Here is a 13815-nt window from a genome sequence, read left to right on the forward strand (position 1 = left end):
CATATACCACATTGTAATGTATGTCGGCTGGTACGGAGCCATAAAAAACACACTGGTTTCTAACTTTGTCGGTGACATTTAATGTTTAATGAAAAGTACGCAGTCAAATCCTCTGGGAGTGTACAAAAGGCTACACATTTGAGTTACAAATGGATAAATTAGTTTATGTTCCGCATAAAAATCTATGTATGCCAAGTTCCAACACAATAAATACTTTTTCTTCTGCAAATGTTTATGCATTATTTATAAATGTATATATCTTTGATTTGACTTTTGACCCGTTTCTTTCCTGTGTTTTTCTCTTTACTCCCACCCCCCCCCCTCCCATCCTGAAAACTAAAAAAGAATTTCACCCCCTTCTTTACACCTGTAAACCAGTGATGTGACAATGAAGCTGAATCTGATTCTGATGTATTTTTCTGGATAGAAACAATAGCTGCTACTGAAGACACAATTTTCTCATTTAGTTTTGTATTGTTATGCTGGTGTTATGATATCAACCATATATCCCATGGCCAATGCAAATCTGGTTCTGTAAAGAGAGAAAATCAACACTACTCTAAAGCCTGTGTACAACGTCCTTGTACCTTGGAGCCGTACTGTATTTCACAGAAACTGTCATTTTCATTGATGAACCTAAAACACCATTACATTGTATATATTTGATTTATTTATATATATTTTAAAATAAATGTCCTGGTGGTGGGGGGGGACTGCATACGAGGCACCCTGGTGGATCACAGAGTAAAGAGCGCATACCGCATAAATCAGTGGTTCTTAACCTTTACAGGCCGTGACCCCCCAAAATATTCATATTTGAACTGGGGACCCCCTCCCCTGATAAGCACTTGGAATGTAGGAGCTGAGGCATTCAATTTAGTTTGACTCGGTTCCACCTATAAATATTGTGAAAATAGCCGACCTACAAGCTCACAACGCCATTGTGAGCTTGTAGATCGGCTATTTTAAAAAGAAATATTCCTCTTTCTTTATTATTTGACAATTTGGATAATGTTTTTATTGGACAAGTTTTTATAGTATAGTTTGTTGATTACTTTTGATGCAGTAATGGGCTTTTTCTTCTTTTTTTAGGTATTGAAAAGGTCTTAAATTGACACTTCACTGTCATCTGGGGACCCCCCCCCAAAATCATGTGGGGACCCGACCCACAGGTTGAGAAGAATTGGCATAAATAATGCTATAGTCCTTCCCGCATCCTGACCCTGGTTTGAATCCAACCCAAGACTCTTTACTGCATGTCATCCTCTCTCTTTCCTGCCTCTCTGTCCTATCGAAATGAAGCAGAAATGCCAAAAAAATAATCTTAGGGAAAACAAAAAACAACATACTGCGCTATTTGAACCATATAAGCTATAAGCCAGTAGTCAGGCCCAGTCTGACATAGACTCCTACTCACAGTAAATACTTCTTATAAAAGTATATATTTTTTATTGGGGGAAAACTAGACTAGATATTATTGTAAATGCAAATAATAAAAATACTCTTGATATTAATTGATTTTAGCTGCAGTGGCTTACATTGTGCTCCTGGCCCTGGATAATGCCAGTTCATCATTCATTGAAGAGTCATGCGCTTCTCATAAACTTTCATTTTATTGGTAAAACTACATACCGTCACACTGTATATGTTGTTTAAAAAAAGAAAAGAGGCACCGGGATATGATATTTTAGCCGTATCGCCTGGAGTCCCGCTCCAGGCCATGAATAATCCAAGCTCCACACTCTGCCCACAGCATGATGTGTGTGAGGCTCGTACGGCGTGTCAGCGCCGCAGAGGCAGAAAAACCACAGATCCACGTCTTCACTACAGGGTACGGCCTGATTGAAATAGACATGCCAGACTGTCACTGAGCCCCTGTGGCTGGAGCGCCGCAGCGCACACAGGGCACCTCCTCGCCAGGAGGAGGAGGAGGTCACAGTGCGGCCTCAAGCGGAGCAGAAAGAAACCAGATCCTCCTGTCCTGTCCTGTCCTGTCCAGTGTTGCCAGATTTTGTGAGAGAAACAAGCGACCAGGTCTATGAAAACAAGCCCATAAGAAGCAACTAGAGCACTTTAAAGGTTTAATGACATTCACTTTTACACCACATTCAAAGTCTTTGTCCTGGTCCTTCAAAAGTGTACAAAAAGTTTTAAGTGAAAATTCCATTCCAGTGATCAATGGCAGGTGTTTTTCTCTCACATTTCTAAAGCCTTTTCAACTGCAATGAAAAAAGAAATCTTTGCCTGCGGGTGTCGCTGGTGAGGGATTTTGCCTGTCAATCATCGCCTCTGCTCCGCCCCCCCCAAAGGAAAGGATAGGGGAGGGGAGGGGCGAAGAGGAGAGTGGGCGGGATTATTCGACAGTGACCTCACTGTCGAAGGGCCAAGCTCAGATTACTTTTCAGCCTAATTATTCAGAAAACCCCAGACCACAGAAAATCCACTGAATGTTTTAAGTTCAGGTTTTTTGGGTGTAATTGAGGTCATAAAACCCCAAATAAAACATTGAAAATAAAAAAAGTGAAAATGAATGTCATGATACCTTTAAACCTATATACACATTGGCGATTTGAAAATAGCAGATCTATAAGCTTTTAGATACAATACTTGGAAGATTTTTTTAACATTTTAACAACACAAATCTGGTACGGGGCTCCCTGGCAACAAAACATTTTCAGATGGGGGCTTACAGTCTATGGATGGGGGTTGGGGACAGATACATATTCATCTGGGGGTCCTTCACATGAAAATATTTGAGAACCAATGGTCTAAACAATAACTTAAAAAAAGTAGTAACTCGGCCCGGGGCTGGCTGCCTGGGGCTGAGCTTGGCCCCTCTCTCTCTCTCTCTATGCTCTAACTGATTGGCTGCTCCCTCCCTGCCTTGCTCAGCAGTGCCCGGAGTTGACCCCGTGGCGACTGCCACAGACTGCCAGTCTCCTCACCGCTCCGCTGCCCTCGGTCCCACAGTCACCTCCCACCGTGACCCCTGCCCCCTGCCTATAAGAGGCGGGCGCCACCGATATGATGTCATCTCTGCCCGACATGGGCCGGCGCGCGGCCCCGGCTGCAATGCGAACCCAGGGTAAATAAATAGGGGTGTTTATGCACTGGGAATGAGAGAAGCATGCTGGCTGGGGGCATTACACTTGGATGGTCTGGTTCACATCTGAACTGCAATACTAAATATCCCCTGAGCACAGTTTAAATCCACTTTCACCCTGGCGTTCCTATTTTGGGCACGTCATTATAAATGATGTTCAAAGTTTTTCAAAAAACTTTTTATTTTTTTAAATATATATTTTTTCTCAAGCATCTACAAGCAGCATACTGTACGTATAAATCAGGCCTAAGTGATTAAAATAGTCCTCTAACATTTCTCAGAAACTATAGGGGGCAACTTTCATTTCAAAGTTAAGAGGATCCCGTGCGACGCACTGCACAATAACCACTTTGAAGATGAACTGTGCAGGGGGGAGTGTTGCGTTCAGACGGGAGAAAACATATCACGGACGGGGGAAACAAAACATACAGGCACGATCGTACAATGGCTTCGGGGGGAAAAGGAAGTATGCTCGGTGTTATGGCTTCCCAGAGCAGCGCTTGTGCAGCTTGCACCCTTTTTAGGCCAGCCTGGCCTCCGCCGGCCGTCCCACCGCGCCACTCATAGCGTGCCGGCAGAGAGTGTTTTGGTACTCGCCGGCACGCCCAGCTGTCGACCTCCATCGGCCTCCACGGAGCTGGAGAAGAACCATGCGCCCCGGCCTGCCTTTGTTTCCCTCCCCCGTCCCCTAATGTTTCACTGCCTCTCGCACAGAGCTCCATGCGCTCCTAGAAGTCTAAAAGAAAGCCTTGTCTGTCAGGCTCGCTGCCAACCACTCCAGGCCTGGCACACCTAGTTGATCACTCTTTCCCTTTCTCCATCTCTCTCTTGGGTTTTTGTTTCGCTCTCTCTCTCTCTCTCTCTCTCTCTCTCTCTCTCTCTCTCTCTCTCTCTCTCTCTCTCTCTCCCTCCCTCTCTCGTTCTCTCACCCACCCACACATGCACCTCACCACAACTGACATCTCCAAACCACAACATCCCTGCACTAATACGTGCCTCCTCCTCCCTACCCAGGAGGGACTATTTATCTACTGTATACGGCCACTCATTCAAAAAGGACTTCCTGTGAGGTCACAGGACCCTTAGGGTGATGAGGGTTGACCTCATGATGCCAGATGTTTCACAGCACAGACCAGGGGAGCTGGACTATGCCCATGCCCCGAGACCGTTGTTCTGCACGGCCCGTTGTTGCTGGCAACGCTGCAACCAGGTGCCTATGAAAGCAGAAAAAAAAGGAACCCTGTGGCAGATGATGAATCACCGGCGTTCATATTTCGGAGAGCCCCTTGGCGACGCCGGAGCAGCGAAGTTACAGGATATTGTGAGGAGCTACTTTTATTGGGAACAAATATTATGTGGAGGGCCGGCAGGGTTTGGACCCGTTCCCAAACTTAGATCTCACGGAGAAGCCGTGGTCATATTTCAGATTAGAGTTAGTGCAGACATGACGCACATCACTCTCCCCCCCTGTTTCCTTCTCTCCTCTCCTTCTCTGCCGTCTTCCTCTCCTGCCTCCTCACTCTCTTCCTATCCCCCTTGTCACTTTCCATCTCTTCTCTCTCTCTCTCTCTTCCTCTCTCATTTCTCTCGTCCCTGACGCCCCCACCCATGCGCTTCATTTTCTTTTCTTTTTCTTTTTTTGGACCATCCGTTCCCGCTGACCTCATTGCCGTTCCAATCAAGCGTAGAGGGCTCCAATCAACCGTGGTGTTCAGATTATATCGCAAATTATAATAATTGAGAATAATGGTTTCCATGTCAGTTTCATTTCGACTCGAAATTGTTCTCATACAGGTCTGGAAATGAGGTTGGGCGGATGGAAGGTTACATGCTCGGAAGTGCAAAAGGTCCTCGCACTCTGCAGGGGCATAGTTATTCATTATTACGATAATAACAATTTATCTATGCCTGTATTTTTTTACATACGGTACACCTGTCTCATATTCTCAGGAGTGACTTCGTCATCCTTGTGAAATCAGCCCTCTTTCTCCCTGGCTCTTCTCTGAGGAACAAAAGCGGGGTACTAGTTGGAGTCTAACTGAGGCTCTTAGGGAAGCAGAAATATTTGTGTTTGCTGGATACGGTACAGTAACTCAACCGTTTAACACTGTAATTTAAAACAGTGTTGTTATTAAGGGTAGAGGCTCTGAACTGACACTCTTAATACAGATCATATTGTTAGGAAACTTTTGAAAATGTTTCTTTTTGTTTAATCCAAAGACATTATGTCTTAGATTTCTTGCCTTTATCTATTACATGCTAGCCTAGAGCACACAAAAGCATACGCAGATAGAACAAGCAAAGAGCTTTGAATAGCTTTAACACTTATCACATGCACTACATAGAAGCACAGTATGCTTCTCTGCCTTCTCAGAGCTTATTATAGGGGCAATGAAGCTCATAGCAGTAAAATGTAAAGTACTTATTTAAACACTTGAACCCTAGCCCTATATTCTGCGACAAACCTTCAGCTAAATTAGCCAATCTACAAGCTTTGCTTTGCAATGCGCTGTGAGCTTGTAGATCGGCTATTTGCGGCAAAGAGATTTGGAGTACAAGGGGAAAAGGAGTGGATCTAGTATAGAGCCCTGGGGGACCCCAGTCAGCTAAGTATATAGGGTTTAAGTGGTTAACGCTGGAGTGTAAGAATGGACCCGTAAGTTAAATTAACCCTCTGGATTTAGGCATATGTAGGACATGCGCGTGCTGTGCGGTTTTGACAGCGTACTTAAGAGGTCCTGATGAAAGAGGAGAGCTTGTGTGAGCCCCCCCGTCGCCTCTCAAATTAGCCCAGGAGCCCCTCAGCCCGTCACATGGAGACCCAGGAACCTCCCTTACAGCTTATGTTGCACTACACTGCTAATGTGCGAATTGCGCGGCTTATTGCAACGCATGTTGCTAATATACCGTTGTGTGTGGCAAACATGTCAGGCACATGTGTGCGGTTGTCCCATGTGCATGCAGGGCGGGTGTGTGTGAGCGCACAAAACACGCCCGCACGCACAAACAAGCATGTCCTTCATCTGCGTGGGTCAGAGATCATAATTATTAGAGTATAAATGAGAAGACAAAATCTCCTTGGTCCTGTCAAAGCTCATCACAAACATACTGAGACCTCCCACATTGAGGGAAAAACAAGACTTCAAATAGGAGACCTCCAATCCTGGGCCATCCTTTAAATAGACTCCTAAATACTCTCTTCATCCTCGCACCATAACAGCCGTAATGAAACACGGATACACTGCCCGATGTTTCGCTCATCAAGCAATTACGTTATTTTGCTCATCTTTCATCCTCCGGTTACAGAGCAGGGTCGCAGTGATACAGCAGGAGGCCAGACACGCTGTCTCTGCATTCATGAAGGAGAGAGTTCTCCGCACTTCTCACACTTCTCACCTTCTACACAGTAAAATACTCAAGTGTTCATTTATCCACATGTCATATCCAACCACAGCATATCTGCAGTGGTTGGAGGTGGTCTCCCTAGACACTGTTGTCGGGTAGGACACCTACTGGTTGACAAGTAGTACTGCCTGAAGCTCATAAGAGTCTTGGAAGGGCAAAAGTTTGTTCTCCCACGCAGGAGACTTGGGTTCACATACCGGGTAGGACATGAAACGGAATGCAGCTTTAAATTAAACACTCAGGACTTTGCAGTTCATTGCAGAATAGATGTGCATTGCTCAGCCAGCCTCTCAATGCAGACTCAGCTGTTGTGTGTGTGTTTGTGTTGTGAAGGGAGAGGAACATCCATAACCATACAGCCGTCTCCAGTTGACAGCTTTTAATCACGCTTTCACTGTTTCCTGTCCTTCCATTGTCTTTTCCCACATTCCCCCAGCAGCTCCTTTCAAAGACTCTGACGGTTGCTGTATGTCCATTGCTCTAAAACACACAGCAATCCTTTACAGTTGTATTTGCCCTATTCAAATACTGAGGATTTCTCACTTGCAATGCTAATATCACTACTGTAGCTACTGTTGTTTGATTATTAGACTGCGTGAGAAGTTTATTTTTCATTCAGTACATGCAACTATTCCCAGAGCCAGAAAACAATTATCTTGGCTGGGTACCCCTGCCTTGAGGTGAAATCAATACTCGCCTTGAAATTGCACACACAACTTTTTTTTGCTTGACAGAAATGATGTTACTTTCAACTGAGAAAAGTGCCAAGCGACATTTGCCAAAAATGATTCTGCAACACCTTGAAGTTGTGGGTACCAAGCACCAGGACCATATTGATTCCTACACACTGATAGATTAAAAAAACATGCATTCCTCGCACTCATGGTCTCTCACCTGGGAGAAGTTGAGTCCGTTGAGCGGGTGACACTGCTCCTCCACTCTCTCCACGGCCCCCGTCCTCTTCCCCATCCTCTCCGCCTCCTGGGCCAGGAAGAGGTCCAGCACCGGCGTCCCGCGGGACCGCACGTCCCACTCCGTCAGCGAGTTGACCATCAGCATCACCCACACGGGCCTCTTCCTCTCCCAGTTGCCCGCGATGGCGTTGAACAGGTAGTCCGCGTACAGGCCGCGCCCCCGCTGGTCGGGCGTCATCCAGTAGGGCATCATGTGCTTGACGTAGTCCAGGTGGCGCTTGAGGCGGCGGTACAGGTCCCGGGGGAGCAGGGTCTGCAGGTTCTCCCCGTGGGGCAGCAGCTGGCAGCTGGTCAGCTTGGTGATGGTCAGCGGGTCGGTCAGGTCGAGCTCGAAGAAGACGTTGGGGCTGCCCTGGAAGGCCCGCTTGGAGTTGTCGGGGATGAAGTCCCACACGCGGGTGTAGGGCACGTGGATGGTGCCGAACAGGTAGGACGGAGGATGGGGCGGCGCGCGCTTCACTGTCCACAGGAAGGAGTTCATGTCACTTTGCTGTGGGAGGGGGGGGGGAGGAAGGGAGAGGAACCATCAGAAGAACATTTGATGAGAGAAATCTGTGATACGCAAACCATTGTCTTATCTTAACTTGCCTTATCTTATTATTATGGAGCCTTCCAACACAGCAAAATCATTAACATTAAGAATTTTTCTGTGAACAACTGTAAAAAATATAATATTTTTAGCTTTCTGGCTTGTGAGCTGCAGGTCTTCAAACTGTATATTGAAACACCAACGAGGGGTGAACGCAGGAGAGAAACCAAGACAGCCCTCTGATGTGTGTGTGTGTGTGTGTGTGTGTGTGTGTGTGTGTGTGTGTGTGTGTGTGGGTGTGTGTGTGTGTGTGTGTGTGTGTGTGTGTGTGTGTGTGTGTGTGTGTGTGTGTGTGTGTGTGTGTGCGCGTGCGCATGTGTGCGCGCGCGTGTGTGTGTAGTTGCTCCTGCTGTGGTAAAGTCAGGCAGTTTATAGAGGCCTTGTGCACTGTAAACAGACCCCCGTGTATTGTTGAGGTGCATAATGCTGTTGCCAAACGCTCTGCAGCTCTGGGAAGCATTTCGAGGCGCTGCTGCCGCAGTGCAAACACTGTACTAGAGCTCATAAAAGTCAGAACGCTAAAAAGAAATCTGGGCCTCGTCCTGACCCCGCCATGATAGGCCTACTTTTGTTTGTGAAACAGATTTTTATACAGCCGTTCGAGCGCTGAAAGGCCCACGGATGGTTATTGTTTCTATGATTTATGAGTTCGTTTACAGGATGCGCATGTCTTATTGTGGTTACTTATACACAAAATAATGTCTGGCTGGAAGTTGAACAAATATGAACAATCATGGCAAGTGAACAGTTATAATATTGTGTTTTGTGTTGAAGTGTCAGTCATGCACTCTAGACTGTAAATGTGTTGTGCATGTGCAGGGACTGGAGGAAATGAATGCTTTGATGTGTGTATTAAGCTATTCAACTATTATGCTTGACTGTGAATCACGGAGGGAAACAAATAAGCATTTAGAAACAACATGAAATTCTGGCTTCTGCGATATAATGCAATCAAGCCTTTTTTGGTATGAAACCCATTACTGTATAATAATGTTATTCTTTAGAAAATGTTTACTTCTGAAATTTAATCAAGTTTTCCTTCGGTTGTGTTCCAATTATACTGCAAGCTGCCAATGCCGACTTTGTCATGTATAAGGCTTTTTTCAAATGACTGCCAAAAGCTAGTTAAGACATTTTGTGGCGAGTTATGTTATGATCATAATTAACTGCAATAAACATAATTGCTGGCACGATGTTTCCACCATGGCAAAAATATAAAATAAATAGGGAGTGGTATATTCAATTTTCGAACCATATTTTGCCTATGCAAATATTGAAACGTTTAAAAGTTACTTTTGTTTCGACGTTTCTAACTCAATTTTCACTTTGGCCGGGCCTGTTGCAATAACGGAAAGGGGTTTGGATCACATTACAGTGTATTCTCGCCACAAGAGTCCACATCATATTTTCTTCATCACATCACTTTTTTTTTGCAAAGGCAGCATATTTTGTTAACTGGCCTGTATAGGAATGGGCATAATCATAAAATAAAATAAGATTCAACTAAATATGTTCAGTGCGGTCGAGTTTCTCGTTTGAATATTTTAATTTCACAGTATAGGCCTATAATGCCTATTGCATAAAAATCTGATTCACACTTCGTTGCACACAGGTGTCACTCACCGAATATGGCCGATGTACGAGTCACAATGCGTCGCGGTCGCGGGCTTGTAGATCTATTATTTTCGGCTGAGACAACAAGCCTAAACTCCAGACGAGGATCAAAACTCTCTATTGCTCATCTCGCTTGCAGTGTTGCCATGTCGGCTTATTATAAGCGACTTTGGGCTTGTTTTTCTGTAAAGTTGCTTGTAAATATTGGTATTTGTTTCTAAAGTGTACTTGCTTATTTAAGCTTGATTCCAATGTTTTAAATTATTATTCAAACCAGTGGTTCTCAAATATTTTCATGAAAATGTTGTGCCTAGGGGAGCATTTGTGTTGTTAGAATGTTTCAAAAGATATTCCAAATATTCCAAATTTTATTGCAAGAGTTCTTGAAAATAGCAGATCTACAAGCTCACAACGTGTCGCAATGCGTTAAAGTGCTCATGTGGCCCTATATAGTTGCTTCTTTTGGGCTTGTTTTCCTAGACCTGGTTGCTTGTTTCTCTCGCAAAATATGGCAACGCTGCTCACTTGCTCTACTCGTCCATATAGCGCTCTGCGTGGAGGAGAGCCCTGACGCGCACGCATGCAGGGCTCCTTTTTTATGGGGTAATTACTTTTAACACAAAGCAGAAAGTACTGTACTGACGTATTACAAATCACATGTACAGAAGAAGCATGAACCCTTCAGCTGATCTCTGACAACACTTCCATTATCCTTATAGATGTAATGAAACAATAGCCTCTGATGTGTAATGACTCCCTCATGGCCATGCAGTGGCCCTATACCCTTCCAAGTTATCTTCATATATAACTCCAGTGCAGCAGACGACCACGTCGCACTTCTAATGCTGATTTCCCTATAGTATGACGCAGAGGTCGTGTGATTCTCTGTTGGGCCCATTCATTCTGCGTTTAGGAAACAGGGACCAAGTCAGTGCGTCGTCAAAAAAGCTCCCTCTACTAACCATTTAATCCATAATTGACCACGTGCGAGCGTAACCATGACCACGCGCATGTAGAGCATATCGTTGAAAAAAACTAGAACACACCACTGGGTTTAGGCATAGTTTACTGAGGTTACCTTTAGGAAATAGCCTACCTGGTGGCGACCATCCCGGGGCGACTGTGTTTTGGGGCGAGCGTTTTGGAAACAGGGACCATGAAGCGCGTCGAGCCAGCCAACCAACCAGTCAGCCAGCCAACCTAAAACTCTATCTATGCAGCCAACCAGCCAGCCAACCTAAAACTCTATCTATGCAGCCAACCAGCCAGCCAACCTAAAACTCTATCTATGCAGCCAGCCAACCTAAAACTCTATCTATGCAGCCATGCCAGCCAACCAGCCAGCCAACCTAAAACTCTATCTATGCAGCCAACCAGCCAGCCAACCTAAAACTCTATCTATGCAGCCAACCAGCCAGCACAACCTAAAACTCTATCTATGCAGCCAACCAGCCAGCCAACCTAAAACTCTATCTATGCAGCCAACCAGCCAGCCAACCTAAAACTCTATCTATGCAGCCAACCAGCCAGCCAACCATCCAGCCAGCCAGCCAGAGCGCGTGCTGGACGCACGCAGCGTCTGCACTCAGCAGTCATGATTCTAATTAAGTTCCCCTTCATCTCATCTCTCCATCTCTGATAAATTCACACTGAGAGACAGACAGACGGGAGCGACAGCTCTACGGTCTGGCTCAGATTAGAGAGGACTCACATTAATTGAACCCGAACACATGGTGCTGCCAGGACAGCACCGCACTGCCCCCCCCCTCCTCCCTCGCGGTGTAAATTCAACCCATTCCATAATTTTTGCGAATATGCCCCGATAAGTGCTTTAATAGGCCGCGTCTCGCGGAAACATGATCACTTCTGAAAGGTCACTGAAACTTTTCCAAATAAATGCATATGAAGTCAAGTCACCCGTGGGTGTTCCCCCACACTTTCTTTTGTCACATAAACAGCCATAGAATTGGCGAACGGCACCCATTTCATTTCACTTGGCAACTGCATGGCTTCATTTCCAAGGCGCACATTTTTCTTCGTTCGTGGAAAGTCAGGACCAAAGTTTTGAGCCCAAATGTTTCACGCGTGTGATGATGAATATTTTTGTCTTTTTACTGAGACCTGTGTGCCATGTAAAATAATGCCTAATGTAGTCTGAAAGAAAGTGATTATGAATGTTGGTTAAAAAATGCAATGAAAGTATTATAGTAGTATATTGTCAGTAGATTAGTAGGCTATTAATTCAATTATCATAATTATGGAATAGGCTGACTGAGCCTACAGTGATGGTCTAATGATTAGTGTAATTAGACTAGGCTACTCTTAAAAATGTGACCAATTCGCATCAACATTTAAAATAGTTTGCAGTGCATATAATTATTTCAATAGCCTACAATAGGCCTAGCCATTTATTTTTTGTTATTTTCACTTAAGCCAACCGTCCTTAAATTCATTTTAACACCAAATGTCAATAAACATCAAAGAAAACAACGGATACAGGATAGGTGGGCACTATAGGGACATCTGGGCACCTGGTTGGTTGGTTGGCTATTTTGTCTAAAATGTTTTTAAAAAATCTAATATTTGAAAAATGGTCTTAAGTAAAGTAGACTATACATGCTGTGAACATGCACGGTACATCATTATCAGACTTAATTTTATACTTCAGCTTCTTGTTTATTCCCCAAAATGACTGGATTTACAGGTTGTAGAAATTGTAGAAATATTAGACCTTAATTGTCGAATGTTTAAGCATGTTCACATCATGTAGGCTATACTTTACTTTACTTTAAAAAAAAATCCAAATATTTTATTTTTTATATTTTAGTAAAAGTAAGTGCTCACTGCTCACCTATCCTGTATACGGAAAAAAAACATGTAAAGTTTGAAACCGTTGGTCTGATTTAGCAGAAATATCAATGTCGTAGCCTATAGACTAGCCTACTAACAGTATCATAGAAAGGCGACAGCTTTCCTAACATAACATAACAAATATGGGCAAGTGAGTCACAACAACAAACTGTCAACAGCCGACTCACCGCCTTGGGAAGTCCACATTGCCTGGGTCTGTCCCGGGCACCCCGGGGTGCCACCGCGGCGCCCCGGGGTGCCACCGCGTGCAGCAGAGCGCTCAGCAGGAACCAGCGGACTCCCGGCATAGAGACCATCGTCACGAGATGAGGTGACACTTACGACAGATCTGTCCTTTAACACTCGCAGTGACTTCTATCCCCTCCCCTCTCTCTCTCTCTCTCTCTCTCTTCCCAACTGTCGATTTTTTTTTTTAACGTTACAAAAAGTTACCGGCGACACTCCGCGGATCACATGTGGTGTCCGTGTCCGACCGGAGGACCAGCATTCCGCCCCTCCGCCATTCCACAAGTTATTTACGGTTCCCTGCCGGGTTAGATTTAGTTTAACTTTCTTGTCTTGTCTCTTGTCCAGTCGCTGCTGTCCCGTCCTGTCGCAGCCACAGGACCTGAGCCTGTTCTTGGGGAGGTTTCCGCGGTGCGCTCCTCACAGCTCCACTCGAAGTTGAAGCTTGTTGACTGGAGTAGTAGGAGGAGGAGATCCCCCCCTCCACTCCTGCTTATTTTAAGAGGAGGGGAGCGCAGGTTGCGAGGCTGCCACGGCCGGGGAGAGAGAGAGAGAAAGAGAGAGAGAGAGAGAGAGAGAGAGAGAGAGGGTGATGCAGCCAGGATTGCGTGAGTGCAACTTAAAAACATTATTATGGGGGCCGGGGGGGGGGTGGGGTGGTGTGTCCAAAAGTGTCACTAAAAGAGCAGTGTGTAGCCTGTAGCCCACACTTTAAGGCAGGTGGCACGCACAACGCTGGCAGCGGATGTTTAAACAGAACCATTCCAACGACTGAGATTAGTAACATTTAACACGTTGTCATCTGTTTCCTCTTCTATGGGATCACATTCATCTCTGTCAGTGGCTGTTTGACCATCCCGCAGCCACGCATTTACACGGGCTCTTTATCGCTGCCACTTGTGTGTCAAATCCTCACATGCATGATTAATGGCCATAAATAAACAAGCCCAAGTAAAGACAACTGTGAAAAGTGTTTTATTTATTTTCAGTCTAATGGTTCCTCCGTCAATGCATTAATCACCCCGTTATGTAGC

At 45.1% G+C, this 13815-nt stretch overlaps 1 protein-coding gene across 1 annotated transcript in view; it reads right to left on the reverse strand.

Moving 5' to 3' along the window:
* The window catches only part of trabd2b (TraB domain containing 2B), a 123727-nt gene extending 110479 nt beyond the window's left edge, over positions 1 to 13248 (reverse strand). The window contains exons 1-2 of the mRNA XM_080430892.1: positions 12724 to 13248; positions 7403 to 7972 (exon numbers count right to left, since the gene is read on the reverse strand). Of these exons, the coding sequence (XP_080287018.1) occupies positions 7403 to 7972; positions 12724 to 12852 (699 nt within the window). The 5' untranslated portion in view covers positions 12853 to 13248. The remainder of the gene's footprint in view (positions 1 to 7402; positions 7973 to 12723) is intronic.
* Between the last annotated feature and the right edge of the window lie 567 nt (positions 13249 to 13815).

The sequence above is a fragment of the Gymnoscopelus braueri genome (assembly GCF_963280865.1).
Source record: "Gymnoscopelus braueri genome assembly, chromosome: 6".
NCBI classification, from domain to species: Eukaryota; Metazoa; Chordata; class Actinopteri; order Myctophiformes; family Myctophidae; genus Gymnoscopelus; species Gymnoscopelus braueri.